The 26,172-nt window shown below is 37.5% G+C and overlaps 1 protein-coding gene across 4 annotated transcripts in view; it reads left to right on the plus strand.

The window, feature by feature from the left end:
* The window catches only part of cdh24a (cadherin 24, type 2a), a 210,534-nt gene that overhangs the window by 50,391 nt on the left and 133,971 nt on the right, over positions 1-26,172 (plus strand). For all 4 annotated transcript variants that reach the window (XR_015523887.1, XR_015523888.1, XM_087307617.1 and 1 more), the window contains one exon: positions 16,511-19,149. Coding sequence is in view for 2 of the 4 variants with exons in the window: in XM_087307617.1 (XP_087163743.1) it covers positions 16,759-19,149 (2,391 nt within the window). In the remaining 2 variants the exon portion in view is untranslated. The remainder of the gene's footprint in view (positions 1-16,510; positions 19,150-26,172) is intronic.

Below are 26,172 nucleotides of genomic sequence, written 5' to 3' on the forward strand. Positions count from 1 at the left end.
ACTTTTTGCATAAACCTCATTTTATTTATTGGAAAGTTTTTTTTTATACACAAATGCAAATATACTCATTGTAGGCCTAATTTTTTATTTTTTAAACGAGAAGTAGATCTTTATTTAAAAACCATCACAGACTCCTACAACAAGAAAGCTATTAAAACTTATAAAAAGTGCTTAATTTAATATTCTCCAATAATTTGTTTTATCTTTGTCATGTGCCCTCAATTATTATTATTTTTGTTTGTTTCTTTCTCTCTCTTGTTGTCTTTATTTTGTTTTACCTATATTATGTTTGTAATAAATTTGTTACATTTCACTTATTTCAAAAGTGTAATATTCCTATTGATTGTACTATACTTTCAGTTTTGTATCTGTATTTGTTGTAATACTGTTGTTATTGCAATAAAAAAAAAAAAATCAGCAGGAACATAAGATGAAAGTTCTCCAAGCCACACGATATGCCTTGGTGGTTCTACTGATTTCCATTGTATAGCAATGCATGTCTTTACTACCATCAGAGACATTTTAATTAAACATATATTCTTCATTTGACTGAGCTGAAGAACTGATTTGCTTTGCTTGCTTTAACCCTTTCATGCATACAATCACACCGGTGTGATCAACCATGGCTGGTCCCTAAAGTGTACAATCACAGCGATGTGATTATAACGTTCAGAGCGCATATTATCAAGCTAAAATTTAAATCTGTCTGCAAGCGCCGAGGCACAGAAAGAGGTGTGCAGGGCTTGTTTATCCGTGCTTTCAAACGAATAACATTTATTTTGGGTTTCAGACATTCAAATACACATACGGAGGTTAGTTTCATGATCGTATTCCTTTCAAGTGCGCATGCTACCTTGCTACCTTGGACTACCTGAAAAAAACGTTGATTTTGTTTGATTTGAACGTTTCAAAACTAAACTTATGACACAGATATTGTTTTTTTTATTGGTGATTCCAAAAATGTAATGTAATTGTGAGCTTGGCGAACAGTTTTGGAGAATTTGATCTTTCCCCATTCAGAATTCAAAGATGCGTTTCAAAGATGGCCACCAAGTGAAATGGTTTGCCTTAAAGGGATATAGCATAATCTAATAAAATACAATTTGATTAGATTCTGCTATGTTAGTATCCTCAGCTGTATCCCATCTAGCTAATAAAATACAATTAATGTGTAAATTTAATAACTAATATAAATACTTCTTTTAATTTTCGATCGCAGCTGTGGCGCCCAATAACCATAATATAACAAATAATACGATAATTATTAAGTGTTTAAAAGACTAAATATATGTTCTATCACATATTTGAGAATTGGAGAATAAATATTTCATAATATAATTAGAGCATTTGTCAATATTTACAGAAAAGAAACATTCATTCATTCATTTTCTTGTCGGCTTAGTCCTTTTATTAATCCAGGGTCGCCACAGCGGAATGAACTGTTTTTTTACGCAAGTTTTTTTACGCAGCGAATGCCCTTCCAGCCGCAACCCATCTCTGGGTAAACATCCACACACACATTAACACACACACACACACACACACACACACACACACACACACACACACACACACACACACACACACACACACACACACACACACACACTCATACACTACGGACAATTTAGCCTACCCAATTCACCTTTACAGTGTAAATAGGACCAATAATAATAGCGATTCTTCAATATAGTGTTATAACTCAAACTCAGCACCAAAACTTTTCTACAAACCCCATCGGATTGTTTCTGGCAAGATTATAAAGACAGAACCCACTGCAAGACAAGCACATTAGACCTTGACTAAGATTGGTTTTCGATCGCAGCGAATTGCCATTTAGTTGAAACTCTGCAATGTCCGAGATGAGAAAACCTTTCGAACCTTTGAGCCGTCACATTACCACCACAAAGTACATTAACTTTCATTTATTCTGAACCACTCCCAAAAATAAAACATATGTGCAGTAAAAAAGAAAAATTCCTCTAACAATCCTTCTCTCCCCAGCTCTTATAGTTCACATCATAAGAGTTTGTAGCATCGGCCATGAAACGGATCATTAATAGAAAGCAATAAAGTGGCTGTACGGGCCGCCGATTCCCCGGCTGTGGATCAATATTGTTTCCACACATCAGCGGCGGTGACAGAAACTGCAGCGGGGAGAAAGTAATAGAGACAGGTGGAAGTGGGTGGGCTGAACGCCGCTGTAATGGAACGTCAAGGCCAAAACTTATGCAACTGAATCCAATTAATCGGCCGCCCTTTTGATGGACGTGACGGTAAACAAGCGGATAAAGATCAGGACAAACTGTGTGTTCAGGTGATGCGGACGAATAAGAGATTGTGACAGGGGCCTGCAACATTTTAGCTTCATCACATCCCGAGCATTTGTTTATCATATTTAGGCTGCATTATAAGGCAAGCGCTTCAGATGATTCAGCTTTAGTACATCAAGTCTTTTTTGCATATTTCAGATTGCATTTGCGTCAAGCATTTAGCTGTTTGCGTTTTTAGATTTTAATAATGCATTAGTAAATGTTCAGCTATGTTTTAAATGCTGGACAAGAATTTTTCATAATTCAGTCATGTTTGTAAATAGTTGAAGTGAAAATTATTATTAAATGTGATTATTTTTTTCTTATTTTTGAATTATACTTCCCAAATTATGTTGAACCGAGCAAGGTATTTTTTACAGTATTTCCTATAATATTTTTTCTTCTGGATAAAGGCTTATTTGTTTTACTTTGGCTAGAATAAAAGCAGTTAAATTAAAAAAAAAAAAAAAAAAACATTTTAAAGGTGCATCTACACTACCTGACAAAAATCGTGTCGCCTATCCAAGTTTTAGCAACAAAAAAAAAATAACTGGACTTCTAGTTGATCATTTGGTATCAGAAGTGGCCTATATAAAAGGTAAAGGCCTCTAGATTAAACTTATTTTACCAAAATAAAATATGATCATGCCTTGATTTTGAATTATTTAATTAGGACAGTAAGGTCTGACTTTACTTAGAAAAAGTCTTGTCACTTAATAGAAATAATGTCCAGTATAGATTATAAAGTCCTGCTGCAGTGGAAACAGAATAAATATTGTGTCTGACTCCATAATGAGCTTGGAGGACTGCATCCATACATCTCTGCAATGACTCAAATCACTGATTAATAAAGTCATCTGGAATGGGAAAGAAAGCGTTCTTTCAGGACTCCTAGAGTTCATCAAGACTCTTTGGGTTCACCTTCAATGCCTCCTGCGTCATCTTACCCCAGACATGGAGACTGGGCTGGCCAATCCTGGAGCAGCTTGACCTTCTTTGCTTTCAGGAACTTTAATGTGGAGGCTGAAGTATAAGGAGCGCTATCCTGCTTATTAATTTGCCCTCTCCTGTGGTTTGTAATGTAATGGGCAGCACAGATGTCTTGATCCCTCAGGCTGTTGATGTTGCCATCCACTCTGCAGATCTCTCGCACGCCCCCATACTGAATGTAACCCCAAACCATGATTTTTCCTTCACCAAACTTGACTGATTTGTATGAGAATCTTGGGTCCATGAGGGTTCCAATAGGTCTTCTGCAGTATTTGTGACGATTGGATTCAACAGATAATTCATCAAAAAAATCGAGCTTCTGCCTCTTTTCCAAATGATCAACTAGAAATGAAGTTATTATTTGTTGCTCTTACAACTGGGATCTATGACAAGACTTTTTGTCAGGCAGTGTACTGCATTGGTTTAATAAGTTAAATTGCTCTCTGACGTCTACATAGTAGGTTTATGGCTTTGGTAAGTTCAAAAAATCTCCAGAAATGGTTTTATAAGCTCATTTATTACTCCATAAAATACCCTTTGAATCAGAATATCCATGAGTGACCAAAGATGGATTGTGTCATGAATATTAATAAGCTCCACTCTGACGTGCAGCTCTCACGCACACAGTTGCCAACTTTTTAGCTATATTTAATGACTTTTCAGACCCCCTTAACGTCAAATTTTCAAAAAAGCGATTAGCGACAAATATAGCGACTTTTTTTTGGTGTTACTAGAGATTTTTGGTGTTACAGATTTCTTTAGACTCTAATGTGTACGTACTGTACTGTTCCTAATCTTCCCAATGAGCTGCGGGTACTGTTCTCTTATTATTCTACTATGCCATGGTATAACCAGATTTTAATTACAGGGCACTTTTAAGGTCAATATTATATTATATTTGCCCTGTTAAGCGATTATATATATTCAACAACTGTTTTATATGTGAATATATTTCAGTAAAAATAATGCTAGAACTGTATGAGCACCGGCAAGAGCTTTCTTTTGGGCTATAACTTGTACAAGTGCCATATGAAAAATATATAAATAAACCAATGTAAAATTCCCAGCTCGGGTATGCAAAATACTGTGTTTTTAAGTGTAAATAGCTTTTGTACTGTAGAATAAAAACCAAAGTGATGCATATGTGCATAAAATGTAGATTCTACACTTTCAAACAAAACCACTTACGGGGGTCTGGGGCAATAATAACCCTTTAAATCTTAAAGCGAAATTCGATGACGTCATAGACGCGGTACCGGGTCCGCAGAGTTTAACTGGTTAGTAGACACTAAACACCACTGAAATGGATGTAATTTTACACATACAGCTAAAGTCAAAATTATTCGCCCTCCTGTGAGTTCTTTCCTGAATGTTTAACAAAGCAATACATTTTTCAAAGTATTACATATAATATTTTTCTTCTGAAGAAAGTCTTATTTGTTTTATTTTGGCTAGAATAAAAGCTGCTTTTAATTTTATTTAAGCCTTTTTAAGGTCAATATTACTAGACCCCTAAAGGCTTGTACACACCGGGATTATTTTCGTTCATGTTTATCGTCAGCGTTTTCCCAAACGTTTTTCTGATTGTTTACAGAACAAACTATCATTATACAATGATTCGCCTAGTTACCCTAACATGCCTTTTAACCTAATTCACCTAGTTAAGCTAATAAATATCACGTTAAGCTGAGTACTAGTACCTTGAAAAATATCTAGTAAAATATTATGTACTGTCATCATGGCAAAGATATTAGTTATTAAATAATAGAAATGTGTTGAATCTTCTTTCTTTTAAACAAATTAGCGGCAAAAAATATATGGGGTGGGGGGGGGGGGGGGTAATTCAGCAGGGCTAATAATCTTCAACTGTACATACACATATTTTATACATATATCCAATTTTCTATATGCATTTTTACCACATTCCAGCTTTACATTTTCCTATACTGCGCTATATCTACAGTGTTATTTTTCTTTACAAGGTTATACTTGCGTAACAGAGAGGAATTAATCAACAGCCTCTGACAGAAGTGACAGAACAAATGAATAAAGCTTGTGACAAACTACGTTTTTCCTTGTCAGTGTGTTTCCAGTTAATGCTTCCTGAGCAACAGGGAGTTGTGTCAGTCCCTCTGAGCTGATAATATTGTTTCTGACTGTCAGAGGTTGCTTTGCATTCATGCGCGCCGCACCAGTTATAAGGCCTTTTTACGTGCCAGCAGATTTGTTATATGAGGTATAGCATTTTATAATGAACATGAGACCTGATTTGGAATTGAATTTACCCTGGTTGACTTTAAGAGACTCTAAACACCACTGAAATGGATGTAACTTTACACATACAGCTAAAGTCAAAATTATTCGCCCTCCTGTAAATTCTTTCCTGAATGTTTTAACAAAGCAATACATTTTTTAAAGTATTACCTATAATATTTTTTTCATTCTGAAGAAAGTCTTATTTGTTTTATTTTGGCTAGAATAAACGCAGATTTTAATTTTATTAAAGCCATTTTGATAATAATAATTAAGTAATAATTCCTTACATTTATATAGCGCTTTTCTGGGCCCTCAAAGCGCTTTACACAATGGGGGGATCTCCTCAACCAACACCAGTGTGCCGCATCCACCTGGATGACGCGACGGCAGCCATTTTGCGCCAGACCGCACACTACACACCAGCTGATTGGTGGAGAGGAGACAGTGATGAAACCAATTGAATATGGGGATGGTTAGGAGGCCATGATGGACAGAGGCCAGTGGGCAGATTTGGCCAGGATGCCGGGGTTAAACCCCTTCTCTTTTCGAAGGACATCCTTGGATTTTTAACGACCACATAGAGTCGGTACCTCGGTTTAACGTCTCATCCGAAAGACGGCGCTCACTGAGCAGTATAGCATCCCCGTCACTATACCGGGGCATTAGGACCCACACAGACCGCAGGTTGGGCGCCCCCTGCTGGGTACCACCACTTCCGGCAGCAACCTAGCTTTCCCATGTGGTCTCCCATCCTGGTACTGACCGGGCGCAGCCCTGCTTAGCTTCAGTGGGTGACCTTGGTGATCGATTTTGAGGTCAATATTACTAGCCCCCTTAAGGCTCGTACACACCGGGATGCTTTTCTTTCATGTTTATCGTCAGCGTTTTCCAAAATGTTTTTCCTCCTGCACATAGTTATGGTTGCTAAGCCACGATTGGTGTTTGGCGGTTTTCGGGTGTAGCTTAGTGAAGGGTCAATTGTAGGTTTCTCATATGCCAAACAAACCGTGCTAACTAGGCAAATGAGATTCTGAAACAAATGTCTAGGTGTGAAAGCACCCTTAAAGAGCGAGTTGGATTGTAGCTAGACAGAAGGTTGGATAGATAAACAGGAGCAAGATTATTCTAATTCTAATATTAGATACATATTCTGAAAAACAATAGTGTTTTCTGACCTCAGATGAGTTTAATTCTGCTGCAGGGGATTTCAGCTCAATATTATATAATATAGGACACTTTAGAATACCATTTGAGCTGCTCTTTAAGAATTTTTATCATATTTCAGCTTAACTGATTATAGGACGCAGTAATTGTATGTGTATGTGTATTTTTTTTGTTATTATTATTATTTTTTTACACCAAACTGAGCAACATATTTTTGCTCAGGCGACCACTGTGCACTTTCCTTAGTAAATGTTAAAGTCTAGTTTTTCAAAGTAAGTTTCCCGTCTTGACTTTTCGACGGGTAGCTCCCAGACGTAAAGAAATACAATTATCAAATGCCACTTCTGTGCAAACATCGAAGTTCAAGAGTCACACAACTCTGATAATTGAAAGTTTGAATGTAGCCTCAGTCTCATCTCTCAAAAGTAGCCGGAGCTCCGAGTCGGTCAGGATTGTGAAAGCTGACATTTGAAGGTTTCCGTCTGAATCACTGATCAGAGATTACTTACAGCGCCGTGGTCCCTCATGAGAGATGCACCCAGTTCAACATGACCGTATTGTTTCTTTCTTCATTTTTTTTTTTTTTTGAAAAACAGCAAGTACTTTCAGCAAGACATTTGAAGATGCAAAGTCTTTGTCTTGTAATAAGAAAAGAAAAATGCAGAATAGGGGTTCTCAAAAGGATAGTTCACCCAAAAATGAGTATTTACTAACTATTTACCCACCCTCAAGTGCTTTCAAGCATTTACGAGCTTCTTACCTCCGTTAAACACAAAAGAAGATGTTTTGAAGAATGCTGAAAAACGGTAACCATTGCAACCAATACGAATACTATGGAAGCCAATTGTTACAGGTTTCCAATTTTATTATTTTTTTAAATATCTTATTTTGAGGTATTGAAGGAAAAAATGTTAATAAAGCCTTGAAACAAGGGTGAGTAAATGATGACAGAATTTTCAGTTTTGGGTGAACTGTCACTTTAATTTTAGCTACTGTGCTTTGACTGTTAGATTACATGTGCTGGAACTAGGGCTGCAAAACATACCATTACATATATCGCAAAGTCAAAGGCCTCTGTTTTAAACATCTAAGCACAAAGTCTAAAGCGCAGGGCACAAAAGCATTAAGGACGCATCCACTTTAACTATTTTAAGGATGGAAAAATACGTACTGTGCCCCAGCGCATGGTCTAACAGTTATGGGTGTGTTTTGAGCATTACGTGCATTAAACCAATCAGAGTCTCATCTCCCATTCCCTTTAATAGTCAGTTCCGTCATGCCATGGAGCATTTGCTATGTACATGGCAGACTTAGTACGTGGAAAAACTGAACGCTTCACTAGCGAGAAAAAAGTTAAACAGAGCATCTGCAGCGCAAGGATAAAGAATGAGCCTCCTCCATTCGGCCTCTTTTTTTCTGTGTGATTTTTAATGTCTGTTATTTTTTTAAAAATGCTTTGGAAAATATACATTGATGGCTAAAAGTACAAAGAAGTTGTATTTTTTGTTTTCTTAAAGGTGTTGCAAGAAACGGATCTACAGTTGAAGTCAGAATTATTGCCCCCCCTTTAAATTTTTTTCCCTTTTTTAAATATTTCCCAAATGTTGTTTAACAGAGCAAGGAAATTTTCACAGTATGTTTGATAATATTTTTTCTTCTGGAGAAAGTCTTATTTGTCTTATTTTGACTAGAATAAAAGCATTTTTAAATTTTTTATTAACCATTTTAAGGTCAAAATTATTAGCCCCTTTAGGCTATTTTTTTTTTTTTTGCTGAAAAAATCTTCTCTCCATTTAAACAGAAATTGGGCAAAAAATAAACCGGGGAGGGGGATAATTCCGACTTCAACTGTATATACAGTGTATATAACGAATGTGGTATATATTGTAAGAAAAAAAAAAGAGTTGTTTCACGTTGTTTATTTTGTGGTGTCACAAAATACATTATTTACTGTATTTTTGCAGATGTGCTCCCATACAAATTTATCCCCATTAATTTAAACGTCTTTCCAAATATAGCTATTCATTTCATCTGGTGAAATTATACTCAGTATCGCAATATGTATCGCAGAAAAATAAAATATTGCATTTTTCAGTGCTGTTATCTTATGCTTCTCAGGGAAGAGAGTTGGCTGTCTGAATGTGTAAGCGGGGCTAGGGTTGGCTGGTTCAGGACATGACCATTTCTCTCTCCTGCTCTTAATCTGTTTAGGGAAAACCGTCTCGCTGTTTAGACAGCAACAAGATTTTGGGGAAGGAAAGAAATTACTGTTTTACCAGCACAGGTCAGAGGCTTAAGATGCAGTAAAATATTGAACATGAAACAGTTCAGATGCAATAAAGCTACTAATTGCATTTGTTATATCCTTCATATTCCATCTTTTTTTTTTCTTGGCAAACTTAGATAAGCGTTTAGTTTATTACATTTATTGATTTTATTGGTTACACTTTACAATTAAGTTTAATTAGTGTTAGATATTTGTGCATTTACATAAACTTGGAATGAATGTTCATGTTTTAAATGCTCAAAATTGTATGTGTATTTTATGCAAATGTCTATTGATACATGCATATCTATGTATTAGATACATACATATGTCTATTAACACTTTTAAATATGTACACTTAACGGCCACTTTATTAGGTACACCTTACCAGTACCAGGTTGGACCCCATTTTGCCTTAATCCTTCGTGGCATAAATTCAACAAGGTACTGAAAATATTCCTTAGAGATTTTGATCAATATTGACATGATAACATCACGCAGTTGCTGCAGATTTGTTGGCTGCACATCCATGATGCGAATTTCCCGTTCCACCACATCCCAATGGTGCTCTATTGGATTGAGATCTGGTGACTGTTGAGGCCATTTGAGTACAGTGAACTGAAATGTTTTAAAAAGTTTACTTTTCTTAGCTGGCAGGAGTGGCACCCGGTGTGGTCTTCTGCTGCTGTAGCCCATCCGCCTCAAGGTTGGACGTGTTGTGCGTTCAGAGCTGCGCTTCTGCATACCTCAGTTGTATCGAGTGGTTATTTAAGTTACAATCAGCTCGAACCAGTCTGGCCATTCTCCTCTGACCTCTGGCATCAACAAGGCATTTGTGCCCACAGAACTGCCACTCACCGGATATTTTCTCTTTTAGACTATTCTCTGTAAACCCTAGTGATAGTTGTGCGTGAAAATGCCAGCATCCCAGTATTTCTGAAAAACTCAGACCAGCCTGTCTGGCACCAACAACCATACAACGCTCAAAGTCACTTAAAATCACCATTCTTCCCCATTCTGATGCTTGATGCAAACTGCAGCAGATCGTCTTGACCATGTCTACATACCTAAATGCATTGAGTTGTGATTAGCTGATTAGAAATCTGCGTTAACTAGCCAGGGTTCAACGCTAAGGATTTTTTCTACTGGGCCGATTGGGCCAGTAGTTGAGGTTTTTACTTGCCCTGGCAAAATTTTCATTTGCCCCACCAAAAAAAAAAAAAAGTTAATAGCTATTTTTTAGCCACATATGTTAAATAATGTGGCAAAATAATGTCTATGAATGTCTATGATATCTAGAATTTAAACATTTAAAAAATGTTAATAAATGTATACTGAGCAAAATTAGTTTGATTTTATGCAAACGAAAGAGCAGTATGAAAAATGTGCTGGTATTTTATTGCAATTCTAAATAATTTTTATAAAAATGGCTTGCCAAACTGACAACTTTTTTTTTTTTTTTTCAGTTTCTTATTTTTGTACCCATGTAATTGTCTGCTTCCAAGACTTTAGAAACTGAAGTTTTCTTTTAGCTTCATAGTTGCCATCTTTTCGCTGTACTTATTGTTATCATGTTATGAAAAAAATAGCATGCTCACCGTTACTGGCCGAAAGGGGCCAGTAACAATCCTGTCTACTGTCCCGAGCGTCTTTCACGCTGGCCCCGGGCCACCGGGCAGTCCTTATTGTTGAGCCCTGCTAGCAGTTAGACAGATGTACCTAATAAAGTGGCCAGTTAGTGTAACTTAAAAGTGTAAGTTTTTATTCAATGTGTGGCTTCCACAAGGGTAAAAAAGGAAATAATATTGTACACTACTTTATTTGTTCTAAAAGACATCTGGGTTATTATAAAATAATTCAGCAGTTTTACTCTTTGCCCTTTTAAAAGGACAGTTGCTGACAGAGTCACGTTTAAAGTCTGAACTGCTTGTTGAAATGGTCGAGCGGTGGCACACTTTAGAACCGCTGCGTGCCCCTAAAAGTGCGCCGCATTAAAAGTGAATGAGGATATGGTTTGATGGCAGTATTTGAAATGCTTGAACTGTAGCCTGTTAATATGGACGGCAATAACCTCATCCGTACAGTTGGAAACAGCCCTGTAAAATGCTCAATCACGCAAATCAACACGTTTTCAAGACCCAAGTGATTGACTGCTCCAGAGTGCTTAGCCATCTAAAATGCAAGCCAGTAATTACATTTCACGAGCGTAAAGTTTGCGAGATAGCCAAGAGCAGTTTAAGGAATTTTGCAATATTGTTTTTTTTTTGCTTCTGAAGCTATTAAAGGATGCTGCGGGAAAGGGTGAATGATTATAATTTGTTTTGAACATGTTTAGACTAGGGAAGCTGCCTGCTTTCGCACGCTTTCTTTTTAACATCATCAGGGAGATCCTTACTGAGTATCGGGATATCACAAAAAAAGTGTTAAAAAAATAAAAAAAATAAAAAAAAATTTATTTTACAGTGTCCTTGTGTCCAGTGGTGGAAAGAGTACTGAGAAATCATACTCAAGTACCATTACTTGCCTAAAAATGTAGTGCAAGTACAGTAAAAGTATCTGTTGTAAATATAACTCAAAGTACGAGTAAACAGTAGCCCTTTCGGAAGTACTCAAGAGTAGTGAGTATTACACTTTTAAAAGCTGATACATTTACATGTAATTTGTGCATGTGTGTGTAAACGTAACATTCTGTAGTGCATTAAGTCATTGCCCAGCAGGCACACAACATCATAAGACATTAACATTAGGTTAGATTTAGGTTGTGATGTCAGGTGACCAAAAATCAATGTCTAGTCGGCGTCTAAGGACAACGTTATTTGTTCAATAACAACATCAAATGATGTGGATATTTGGTTGACTTTATGTTGTGTTGGAAAGTGACCAAAACCCAATGTCGAGCCAACATCTTAAACCAACTTAATTTTGGCATCAAATCTGACACTTCCATGATTTTCATGGAAAAACTAAATGAAACATCCCCATCACACTGGGGTACAACTTCATTCTGACGTCATGTTGACATCTTGTGCCTGCTGGGGGTTTGAGGCCATTTCCATCATCATGCAGTAAACATCCGTCATCTTCTTATCAGTGACATGGGTCACACTTTATTATAAGATTCATTAGTTAATGTTAATTAATGCAGTTACTAAGATGAACAAACAATGAACAATACATTTACTACTGTATTTGTTCATGTTAGTTAACGTTAGTTAATGAAAATACAGTAGTTCATTGTTAAGTCATGTTAACTCACGGTGCATTAACTAATGTTAACAAGCATGGACTTGGATGTTAATCATGCATTAGTAAATGTTCAACTATGATTAATAAATGCTGTACATGTGTTGTTCATGATTAGTTCATGTTAGTAAATGCATTAACTAATGAATGCATTATTCATTAGTTAATGTAAAGTGTTACCGTATTGTAAAGTGTTACCGTGACATGCATCTTACCAATCTCTGGGTCAATGCATGTAAAGAGTTTGGACATCTTGTAGACTTTTAATGCTTCCAAACTGTTTGCTGCAATTAAAAAACACACATGTTTTAAGGTAGGATTGTGTGTCGTTTAAGGGTTATTTTAATACCCGTGCTAAATCGATACTTTTAAAACAGTACTGGTGCCAAAACGGTGCCTGAACCGATACTTTTTAGCCACAAAATTATGACAAAAAAATATTTTAATCATTATAATTGAACAATATAAATAGATATTTATAATAAGTTTAAAGTAAACATCAGTTCATAAATTATATATTTGAATTGCATTCAGTGGCGAGGCAGTGGCGCAGTAGGTGGTGCTGTCGCCTCACAGCAAGAAGGTTGCTGGGTCGCTGATTCGAACCTCGGCTCAGTTAGCGTTTCTGTGTGGAGTTTGCATGTTCTCCCTGCCTTCGCGTGGGTTTCCTCCAGGTGCTCCGGTTTCCCCCACAGTCCAAAGACATGCGGTACAAGAGAATTGGGTTGGCTAAATTGTCTGTAGTGTATGAGTGTGTGTGTGAATGTGTGTGTGGATGTTTCCCAGAGATGGGTTGCGGCTGGAAGGGCATCTGCTGCATAAAAACTTGCTGGATAAGTTGGCAGTTCATTCTGCTGTGGCGACCCCAGATTAATAAAGGGACTAAGCCGACAAGAAAATGAATGAATGAATGAATTGCATTCATATATTTCTTTTGATCAACCCTAATTTGAGGAAGTTCATTATGATGCGATTTACCTTCTATGTGAGATTTGATTGGACAGGAATCACAGGACTGATTTTTTTAAATCCCCATAGACAAGAGAAAATAATGTAGGGACTGCAGATTGAAGGAAAGTAGTGGAGTAAAAGTACTGATTACTGCACTAAAAATGTACTCAAGGGAAAGTAAAGTACACATTTTTGAAACTACTTAGTAAATTACAATTCCGGAGAAAAACTACTCAGTTACAGTAATTTGAGTATTTTTAGTTATTTGCTTTACACCACTGAAAGTATCTAATTACAAATACTCAAATTACTGTAATTGAGTATTTTTACTCCTAATGGAGTAAATGTACTTTTACTCCTACTTTTCATCACTACTTTATTTTTTTTCTCGTCTATGAGGATTAGATCTTGTGATTCCTGTCCAATCAAATCTCACATAGTAGGTAAATTTTGATTAGTCACAATTGTAATTAGAGATATCTCCAAATGAATTTTGACTAGTAACAATTGTAATTAGAGATATCTCTAACTGAGTTTTTACTAGTCATAATACATTTGGAGATATCTTTAATTTGACATATTTAGAGATATTTACAAATATATTTGAAGATATCTCTAATTAATTTACTAATAGTCGAATTACAGTTGTAGATATCTTGAATTGGATTTTTGACTAGTCAAAATTCATTTGGTGATATCTCTAATTGCAATTGTGACTAATCAAAACTTATTTAGAGATATCTGCAAATATTTTTCAATGGAAGTTAATGGAGGAATATGACTAGTCAGTCATAATATATTTGCAGATATCTCCAATCTGACTAGTCGAATTATAATTATGACTCGTCAAAATATAATTAGAGATATCTCTAAATATATTTATGGATAGTCAGAACAAGGTTTAAATGCTAAAACGGCTTGCCATACACTCTCACCCAGTAGCACAGTGGAGATTTCTCTAGTTATCCTTTGCTTTCAGTCGTTTGTTATGCAGTGACATGCAGTCAAATATTTCACCAAACAGTCCTTAGGGATGCAGGGACACGCAGTCAGATATTTCACCGGACAGATCCGCCACTTTTGGTGCTCATAAACAATCAAAAAGCTCTCGTGCTGCAGGAATGAGGAGGTCTGCTGAAGGCGCGCAGCTGAGGTGCAGTGAGGAGTTTGCGTCTTTAATAAACTACGGCAGTTTGCGTTCACTGAACAGTAAGAATGATTAATAAATCCATATGAAACAGCCCCTTAAAAGTCACGTCTCGCTTTCAGTTTCGGGCTTTGGCGCGTTTTGCACTCACACGCAAGCATACCGCGCCAAAGCCCAAGTGATCCGCGCTCAGGCACACCTCTTCCAACCGGGCCAGGGCCGGCCAAGTGAACAGTGCTTGAGCCCGATTCAGTGCACTCACACTTCTCACACGATCCGGGAAACGGGCCTGGGCACGGTACGGATGGCATAGTGTGAGTAGGCCCTAAGAGTCTCTTTAACCCTTATGTTTTTTTTATTATTATAACCGTACGTTCACACCGAAAGCGGCGAGAGCGTCAAAGTAGCCGGAAATCATTCATTTTCAATGAGAGCCGGCGGCGATAAGCGGCGAGGAGCAGCGCGGCGCGTCTTTGCCGGCGTGAGTGTCGAGGAAAGTTGAAATGAAGTCAGCTTTATGGTATGAGCTATGACGCGTTTCGGCGGCAAGCAATCAGAATGAAGACGTCCATCGCTTGATAGCAGTTCAGAGAACACAGACCTGTGAACTTTGGTTTCGACCACAGTTGTTCCCAAGGGTTTGATTATTGCGGTCGCCGGATTTCCAATTATTTACAATTTTTTCCTACAGGAACATACATTAAATAAGTTGCTGGCGAGTTACTGATGTTCATTAATGTTATATAAATTTATCTTAAAAAAGCGGGAATCTCACGCGATGTGACAGTACAAAACAGTATTGCTGCTTCAGGATATGTCAGACATATGGACACATATTGGATAAATAGTGCAAAGCCGCACCACACGCAACTTGATCTTCCATTGTTGTATGAATTTGATAAGAAGTGCGCAACATTTTCACGCTAGAAACATGTTTTATGCAGGAATGTAACTGATATGCTGCAACGGCTCCTTTAAATATGAGATCCAAGTAGCGAGTTTTGACGCTCTTGCCGCAGGAGCTGAAGGCAGAGAGCGTTGTCGCCAAGGCGGCCAGAGCGACCTTGGACGCTCTCGCCTCTTTCGGTGTGAACGTACGGTAAGACATACGAGACAATATATTTTTGTTTATTTATTTTTTTTGATTATTAAAACTATTTGCTTTAGCAATGTTGTTAAATTAAAATAAAGTGCTTAAATAGATTTAAAAAATCCTAATATTTCTAAATGGATTGTGAAAAAATATTCAAGAACTATCGATACCGAATGATATGAAACATGATATTGTGAATGCCCAGCCTTACATTATTCTGAATACTAGTATCTTGAAAAATATATTGTAAAATATCATGTAATGTGTATTTATATAGCGCATTTATGTGTATGGCAAGACACCCAAAGAGCTTTACGATCATGAGGGGGGGTCTCTTCACACCACCACCAGTGTGCAGCATCCACTTGGATGATGTGACGGCAGCCACAGGACAACAGCACCAGTGCGCTCACCACACACCAGCTATTGGAGGAGTGGAGAGGCAGTGATAGAGCCAATTCAGCGGATGGGGATACCTTTTTGATATTATGTACTGTCATCAGTCATCATGGCAATGATTAAAAAAAAAATAGTTATTAGAAATTTTTTAGAAATAGTTATTAAAACTATCTTGTTTAGAACTGTGTTGAAAGAAAAATCTCTTTTTAAAAAAAAAGAAATTGGGGGAAAAATTGGTATATACAGGGGGGGGGGGGGGCGGCTAATAATTCTGACTTCAACTGTCCTTCTTAAATGGCTATGGATTGAACATGGGTTAGGTTGTATACATGTAATTGTATGTAATTTATTGTTATTATTATAGTAAGTACACGGAACATGCAAACAAACCCATGAATCATTTTGAACGCTCCTAAATATTTCAAAATCCTCATTTTGGAGAAGTAATGGAACATAACGGCTCAGGTCTTTATTTATGGCGTGCTTGTGCAAAGGCTTCTTTGGAGCAGTCCCAGATTTTAAGTGATTGAAAGTTTTATGAACCCTGGCTAGACAAGTACCCATGATTCTCTGCGCAGAACCCAAACTGTTACCTAATTGAAACCGTGCTAGTTTTTCAGTAATCCCAACAGCAAATTACACTTGCTCATGATCAGCACTGATTCTCATCCCCTTATCTCTTTGAACAGGTTTGTCCGATCAAACCCAAACCATGGGAATCACCTTCTGTGTTTAAACCGGACGCAAAGAGAGAAGTATAATCCACAAAAGCGGATAAGATGCTAAATGACCACCGAGCTTTGTGAAGAACAAGGAATTAAAAAGAGGAGATGAATGGAGCCGTCGCCCACACAGAGAGACAGAGTGTGAGTGAAGGTCGGTCTTATTGTTTTTCCCCTCGTGGCAAACATTGTGACTAATAAAGACGCAAGGCACTATGAGTGGCCGTATCTGGGCAGCGTTGCTCTTTCTGTGCATCTGCTTTGAGCTTGGGGGAAGTAGTACTCATTTGAGAAGATGGAAGAGAGAGGAGCGTTTGCCAACTGCAAGGAAAGACAGTCAGGAAGAAGGTCTAGAACAAAGCGAGATGACATTTGCCAACAAAGCAGGAACACCACATTTGCGATTAGCATGGAAAAATAAGGATAATGTGAGGATCTTACAAAGCAACAAAGATGCTATGGAGTCTGTATCAGGACTGCGTCATGCACAGATTAAAGAAATTGCAAAGAGTGGAGCTGAAATCTCAGTGACTCCTGTTTCTGACACAAGTGTGAACGCAGATTCTACTTCACTTTTTATGCATAGTTATCAACCTAAATCTAAAGATGTCACAGAAAACACCAAGACACAAACAGTATCATATAATAGCCAGGACTTCAGAATATCTGTAGTTGAAATTGGAGTGACTCCGGTTTCGTTGTCTGAAACAAGTGTGAACACAGATTCTAATCCAGATATTAAATATAACCATTATCTCAAATCCAAACTTATTCCAGAAATCAGAAAGACAACTGTATCATATAATAACCAGGACTTCAGAATATCTAGAATATCTGAAGTTGAAACTGAAGTGACTCCGGTTTCCTTGTCTAAAACAAGTGTGAACACAGATTCTAATCTAGATGTTTTAAGTAATTATGATGCCAAATCCAAAGATATCCCTGAAATTACCAAGACAACTGTAGCATATAATAGCCAACACTCCAAACTATCTGAAATATCTCAAGATCAATTTGTTCCCCCTAAATTTACTCCATCAGGACAGAAAATGGTATTTTCTGGTGCAAGTGTGAACACAGATTCTGCTCCACATTTTATTCATAATTATAATTCCAAATTCAAAGATGTACCAGAAATCCCAAAGACAACAGTATCATATAATAGCCAGAATTTTAGATATTCTAGATATTCTGAAGTTGAAATTGGAGTGACTCCAGTTTCCTTGTCTAAAACAAGTGTGGACACAGATATTGTAAGTAATCATGATCCCAAATCCAAAGATATTCCAGAAATTAGCAAGATAACTGTTGCAAATAATAGCCAGGATTCCAAACTATCTAAAATATATCAAGGTCATTTTGTTTTATCTGAGTTATCTCCTGCACTACGGGAAATTGTATCAAAACCGAAAAAAACCCAGGTTGAAGAAATTGAAAGACGTGGAGCTGAAATTGCAGTGACTCCGGTTTCTGATGCAAGTGTGAATGCAGAATCTGCTCCAGATTTTATGCCCAATTATAATCCCAAATTCAAAGATGTACCAGAAATCACAAAGCCACCAGTATCATATAATAGCCAGGACTTCAGAATATCTAGAATATCTGAAGTTGAAATTGGAGTGACTCCAGTTTCCTTGTCTGAAACAAGTGTGAACACATATTTTAATCCAGATGTTATAAATAATCATAATTCCAAATCCAAAAATATTTTAGAAATCCTAAAGAAAACATTACAATATCATAGCCAGGACTTCAGAATGTCTGCAATATCTCAGGTCAAAATGGGAGCGACTCCAAGTCCCAGTGTGAATACACATTCTAATACAGATATTTTTAGTAATTATGATCCCAAATCTAAAATGATCCCAGCAATCACAAAGACAACAGTACCATATCATAGCCAGGGCTTCAGAATATCTAGAAAATCTCAAGTTGAAATTGAAGCCACTCCAGATTCGTTGTCTGACACAAGTGTGAAAACAGATTCTAATCCAGATTTGATAAGTAATCATTATCCCAAATCCACAAATATCCCAGAAATCACAAAGACAACTGTATCAACTTTTAGTCTGAACTCCAAAATATCTCAAGATCGTTTTGTACCTTCTGAATTAACTCCTGCAGTACAGGATATCAAGTCAGAAAAAACTGCAGTTAAAATCAAAGTGACTCCAGTTTCATGGTTTAACCCAAGTGTGAACACAGATTCTACTCCACATTTCACAATTAATTATCCCAAATCCAAAGATATCCCAAAAATCACTCCAATCAACTCCAAAATATCACAATATAGTCCTTTAGTTGAAGAAACTGAATCTAACCAAGATGAAAAACGACTACCACTTGCCAGTGCACTGGATGGGCCATCAGATGCCAGTGGGATCCCGCTGAAACCTCCATCTGGGTTAAATAACAATGGACAGCAAGTGCAAACTATAATGATGGGCAGCCAAGATGCAGACAGCAGTGGGGATTTCCACAGCACTCTTACTGGACCAAATCTGGATGAGATGCCCTCACAATCCCGTAGCCGAAGAAGCTGGATATGGAACCAGTTTTTTGTGATTGAGGAATATAGTGGACCAGAACCGGTGCTAATTGGACGGGTAAGGTGAACATTTATGCTTGCATGCTGATTTAATTTAGTTTTTATATGATGAAATTGTGTGTTTGCAATTCATTTAAACTAGCGTAATTTGAGATATAAAGGAGACATGGTTTCCACTCTTTCATGAACAGCAGATTCAAGGACTTTTTAAAGCACAATTAATTTCAAGTCAAACAACTTTACTGTACTTAAAGGTGCTGTGTGTAAGTTTTTGACTCTTCTAAAGCATAAAAATACTATAATATGTTTGCAGATTTTTAAGAAACATGCTAAGTGAACACTCTTGTTTATCTGAAAAACAATGCTGAAGTCAAATATTCTGCTTTGAAAATGTGTAACATGCTGGAACGGCTGTCTTTGTTTTGGTTTGTTTTGGTCTACTGCCAGTTTAGCCAAATGTATTTCAGCACCTTGGGTTGCCTTCATGGAAAACAGCGTTTTTGATTCATTTAGTCAGAAAGGCTCTCAAAGTGTGTGTCTGTGACCGAAAATGCAACAGTAGCAGCCCTGAAATGAGACACAGATTCAGAGTTTCACACGAGGTTATTAATTAGCAAATAATATAAATGTTACAAACGTAAACATTAAGTGAGCCAGTTACATTGTAACCCTGTGTCATAACAACACACTAAGTGAGGAGATTTGGAATAAAAAGCAATTGGGTTCTTTGCACCAGACGAAACACGACAGAAATTTAATTACATTCTGAAGCACAGAATAGTGCACTCACTGCACTCCAGTGAAAAGGTAAGGCTTATAATTTTATTAATACATATTAAACCTCTTAAACATTGTACATGCTGAAGGCTTGATATTTGCAGGCTTGCACTTGCAGTTCTAAAGTTCATTTTCAAGTAGTTTATTTTATTTTCAAGATCTGAGGTGAACTATCTGCTGCTGCTTTTTTTAGTATGACAATAAATGTCAGGTAAAATGGCATTAAAACTCACACTGTTAGCATTTAACACTGAATAAAGCACACGGGGAGTACCTGAGGTGATCATTGTTCACCTGTGAGAAATACAAGCTGTTTCTAAAATAGAAATTGCATGTGTTGGTTAGGACACTTTCCCAGAGATGTAAGGGCATCCGCTGCGTAAAAAAATGCGGTGAAAATCCTACACGATGGTAAGTTTGATTGTGGTGCTAACATGTGCTAACTCGGTGTAATAGTTAGTTCGATATGAACTAACTTTGCCATCTGAATAAACAAAGACCACAGGTCGCTCGCTTACCAAATCTGTAGAGAAAGGACAATCAACAGCAACTAGAGCCGCATCTTTATTAAGAGGAGACGAGCAGCAAATCCTGATTTCACCTTTTCCAGATGAGAAAAGCTCTCAACAATGTTCCTTAGACATGAATTGTTGTCGAGCGTCGCGTGCACTGTAATTCACACGTGAGTCCAGCTGCGCTCTCATAGAGGGAAAATGAAAACAAAACCTTCACTGCAGCAAATTATAAAAGCAACACAGCACGCTTGTTTTAGCAACACAACGATGCGTTTCTGCCGTCTGAACACTGTAACATTAATGAATATTAATGATGTTGCACAATAGAGCGCACTGACTGGTTTGAGCCAAGTCTTACTCATGAATAAATGCAGCACACTCCTACATAGGTACAGACGTCCAGTCTACATGCTGGAATACATGCTAAGATCTCATGGTCTTAAATTTTAGTTTCAAACCGGAGGTACGAATATGCTCGAAACAGCGCAATTTTCCCTTTTTAGTGAAATATATGTGTCCTAATAGTGTTTTTAGCAGTGTGGGACACATCAACGACTGTCAACAGCTCAAAAAAATGTGCTTTGGTGTTTCGTGCGAAGTGATTTTGTTGTATAATAAAACTACATGCTGGTTCTTGTTAAAAAAAAGTAAAAAAATAAATAAATAAAATAAAGGGATGACCATACTCTGACGTCAAATGAACCTGGGTGCGGGCCAAAAGTGATTAGTGTGAAAGCACCCTTAAATTCAGGTATGTGGGAACCCTGGGATATGTGACTTTATGACATAAATAAAATAGAAATGCAGCTTTGAAAAAAAGAATTAAATAAATAACATGCACTGATGCGTCAAGCATTTTCATGTTATACTGTAGTTCACTAAAAATATGATCACTTTGAGCGTTCTTGTGTTGTTTTGAGCCTTTTTGACTTTCTTTTATCTCTGGAACACCAAAGAAAATATCATGAAAAAATGCGCTTTATTGTCCGAACACTCAATGCCTTCAAAAAAATGTTTTCTTTTGTGACTAAAAAAAGCTATGCATATACATTTGAAGCATCTAGAATGTGAGTAAATGATGGAAAAAAAAAAGAAGTATCCCTTTTAGGTCTGGCTAATTTTTTTGTTTCAGTACATTTTCAGCATGCCCACACTTCTCTCGTCGCCATGGAAGATTCTATTATGAATAAATCAAGGCTATTGCATTACCTCCGAGTTTATTAAACGTGGGATTTGGACAGTAATTATTAGATGTCACCAGGAAGGAAAGAAAAAAAAATTGCAATTACATGCTCGGTGGTCACATTTAGTAACACATGCACAGACACAGGCATGCGCTTAAAAAACACAGATGCTCGCGCTCGCTCTGCGGTAATGAGCTGCGCTGGATAGGTCACATTAACTGCGATTCACACTGAGTAAGTCTGCCAGCTGCTTATACAGAACACAAGGCTTTAAAGAGTCTGGCGCTAAACCAACACGAGATTCAGAGAGCGCACCTCATAAATGTTGCATCCGCTCCTCTGCCTGTCACTGCGCTGACACTGTATCCGAGTAAATGTTTATCCGATGGGCCAGGACATGCTGTTGTCACTGTTGCTGTTCATCACGACGTGCCGTTTACCTGTGTACCATCCAGAGAACTGCATAGTGAATCAGTTATGGCTGAGTGGAGGGCAAACTGTCTCCGAGACGGAGCTGAACTTGACCGTTTCCGCTGCTAGGAGGCCAAACTCAAGGCCAAACATGAGCGCTGACTTTGATGCATGAGCTAGCAGCAACTTTCCTATTGGATTTGTAGCTGGAGCAACTGAATCGTGGGTTGTTTAACGTGACATATTGGATGCGTTGGATGTCAGACGAGTCTATGTGGCTTTTAGTATATGTGTCTGTTAGCTTTAAGGTTTAGCTAGGGTATGCTGTGTGAAAACATGCTTACCCAAATGCAGTTATTTACTTTTATAATAGTTTTCTGTTGAAAAAACATGATTATTTTATGCATCGGACTTATGCAAGAGTGTATGTGGAAAAAAAGCCAATAACTACATTTAATTTACTGTAAAAATTTATATAGAGATTTCATTTTAAGGGTGAACTGTCTCTTTAACACGTTTTTTTTACAATAAAATGGCCTTGGAGGAATAGTAAATCACATTTTTGCTATGCTATGCTGTGCTATAAACAAAAAGCTGCTTTTACTGATGTAAATAGGGGCGTCATGGTGGCACAATGGGTAGCATGATCGCCTCACATCAAGAAGGACGCTGGTTCGAGCCCCGGCTGGGTCAGTTGGCATTTCTGTGTAGTGTTTGTATGTTCTTCCCATGTTTGCGTGGGTTTCCGCCGGGTGCTCCGGTTTCCCCCACAAGTCCAAAGACATGCGGTATAGGTGAATTGGGTACTGTAAAATTGACCGTAGTGTATGAGTGTGTGTGTTTCCCAGTACTGAGTTGCGGCTGGAAGGGCACCCGCTGCGTAAAACATATGCTGGAAAAGTTGGCGGTTCATTCCGCTGTGGTAACCCCAGATTAATAAAGGGACTAAGCCGAAAATAAAATAAATGAATGAATGATTTAAATAATAAATAAGGAAAATGATTGAATGAATAAACGTTCCACTTTTTGAGCAGAAATAGTCTTATTTCACATCTCCCATAGAGTCTAGTTTTACCGTTTTTGAATACATTCAGCCAATCTCCAGGGGCCTCAACGCTGCGTATGCACAAAAACTTTGCATACCCCAGATTTAACGGTCACGTTTGGATTTACTAACGATGAAATGAACGTGAGAATGTGCGTTGGTCCACATCATCTTCATGCCTGGCGTACGTTCATTTCTTGTGTGTGTTTGGTTTATTTCCATTGGCGACTCCTGGAGGCAGTTGTGTTAAATTGCACACTACAAAGTTTCTTTAAACCGTGTAAGGGCAGCTGTATGGGACAGGTTCATCCACATGTCTAGCAGGTAAATAAGGTTTCCATATCATGCAGTTGACCAGTCAAACATTAAAGCGCAATTTGCAGCGGTCGCTGGTTTTCCCAATGTAATTGGAGCGATCGACTGCACGCACATTGCTATAAAGGCACCATCTGAAGACGAATTTGCATACGTGAATCAGAAACATTTCCATTCAATAAATGAGCAAATAAAATATGATGCTTAGATTTATTAATGACTCATACTCGTCTTCCTTGTGATGAAGAGTAGGCAAAATCTGATATGTAGCTGGGGAAAAAAAGAAGAACGTCTTCATCAGACGCAGGATTCGGACCAAGTTCATGCTCGAACGTGTCAAATCATGTTGCCATGCCTTTTACGAGCTACGCCACACACACTGTTAAAGACACTACAAAATTTTACAGCTTTACATCGCACCATTTCTTTTTTTAATCCACTCAGTACGATGTTTAGACCCAACTGTGTTAACCGCGTCAGCTAAACTCTCCCACTCCCGGAGAACAAACTTGCAAATAACACCGTTTTTCTCCGTTCTACCTCCAAAAGCAGCACCTCCAATTCACATTCTGTTCAAAGTTTCGGTTTTTGCTTGCTTTTGCCATTGCTTTTTCGGTGGGTTTTGCCAAAGTATATTAGCATATTCAAATGGGGGAGGAGGCAGGGAGGGGTTTTGCGCTCGTGCACGTGCGCTCAGTTTCACGTTCATTCGGATGTACAAAGAGAATATGCGTGTGATTCCGCGTACGCAGTGTTTCATACATCTGAATTTTTTAATACGTACGCACATTTACAGCTTTGTGCGTACGCAATGTTTTAGTACGATTTCAACGCAAGTCTTCGTACATGAGGCCCCTGGTCTGGTGTGAGCACTTTTAGCATAGCTTAGCATAAATCATTGTACTGGATTAAACCATTAGCATCTCTCTCAAAAATGTCATTTTTTATATATACAAATTTTTATAAAAAAAAAAAAACGTTTAGAAAAAACGTCAGTGACTGAACAAGCTTCCATATTAGATTGAAAGACTTCTGTCAAAAAAGGAAACAGAAATAGTACCTATCGACTAGTTTAAGTAAAGACAATCTGTTTTATGTCTAGCCAGTGAGCAGAAAACGACCCACTTCACCTTCAAGAGATTCATACAAATCACAGCCTTTGCTCTTCAAGCACAAAGAGGCCATTCCAGCTCATTTAGAAGCTACAATATTCCCCAGTTAAAGAAAGACTCATTCGAAGCCTCTATTCAGTATTTTATTTGCTTAAGGAGCACAAGGTCAGCTTTTATTACTGAGAGAGTCAAGTGTGTACATTTTACTGTTTCAATGTCTCCGATGCATTGTTTCTTAAAGAACAAAGTGGACGTGGAGGAATCAGAAATGAGAAGAATGAAAATATATCAAGGAGAAAAGTGTATAGTCGAGCAGATGAATTAATCAGAGAAACAGGGAGGTTGATTCTCCTGCTGAGAGGCTCATCAGAGATCATTTCCCAAATTTCAGTCTTTTTTTACCAGCTCTTTTTTTGTATCATCTTTAAAATTTGTTTTGGTTTGTTCTCGTTGGATTCATTTCATTCCCACAGTGAAACGTTTTAGCGAACAGATCGCTGCAGTCGGGCAATTAAAGCACAAATCTGAGAGAGGATGATTAGGAGATTTATATAACAGATTTGAGAGGAGGTGAAAAAAAAACATAGAAAATGGGATGCGGAAATGCAGACTGAGGTTAAAGATGGTGTCTCTAATCATATACTCTGCTATAGTGTTGATAAACAGTTCTGCGCTAAAGACGGAAAACAAAAAGCTTCAATTATATTGTTTGTGCAGCAATAACTTATTAAAGGTCCTTTGAAGTGCCTCAAAGCATGTTATTCAACGCAAATTGACTGAATGCATATATACAGTACTGTGCAAAGGTTTTAGGCCAACAATAAATCTATTGTTTTTCTGATGGTATAATGGAAATATGTGAGCCTTTACCACAAAAGCAGTCATAAATGTACATATTTTTTGTCTTTTCTACTATTGAGATTTATACAGGGTGAATAAATGAACTTTGAGTTGATGTATGGTTTGTTAGGATAGAGGCTAGGTTAAAGTTTTAATTATTTTGGTTTAATTGTTGATCTTTGGTTAAATCGCTGATTTTGAAAGAAAACTGACCTTAAACGCACCCTTTTTGCAATGGCAAACAGTTCACTGGAATCGCTTAACCGCGGTTACTAGCAAATTAAAAGTCCTATTAGCATGCTTCAGGCATATACCCCATACACAGCAAGTTATCTGAGAAAATGTCAGGACAATTGAAACATTGGTGAATAAATGATCTTTCAGTTGATCTATGGTTTGTTAGGATAGAAGTTTGAATTGTTTTGGTTTAATTGTTTAAGACATTGTTGAAGAGAGGCTGTTTGTTCTGTTTGAGCTGCATTTCTATCAGTGTTGTTAACAATATTGTCTGAATTGATGGAATTGTGAATGTTGAAAAGTCTGTGATAATAGTTTTTACTTTCAGCATTAAAATGATCTACTAATAGCAGAGAGATCTTATTTGGGGAGAGAAAACAGCTGAAGAAAAACAGACAGTGATGAAATGTCCTCCACAGGGCCCAGACCTGAATAATATAGAGGCTGTATGAGATCACGTAGGGCTGTGCAATTAATCGAAAATCTGATTTAGATTTTGGCTTCTAACGATTATGAAAAACCATTAATCGAGATAAACGATTATTCAATTATTTACCGCCCCCTTTCCAGTTGTAAACATTTGTTCCTCTTGAAAGCACGAACTAAACTGCATGCTCCTGTGTGTGTGTGTGCGGCCGCACACAC

Source organism: Danio rerio, chromosome 23, assembly GCF_052040795.2.
Source record: "Danio rerio strain M-AB ecotype USA chromosome 23, GRCz13ab, whole genome shotgun sequence".
Lineage (NCBI taxonomy): Eukaryota > Metazoa > Chordata > Actinopteri > Cypriniformes > Danionidae > Danio > Danio rerio.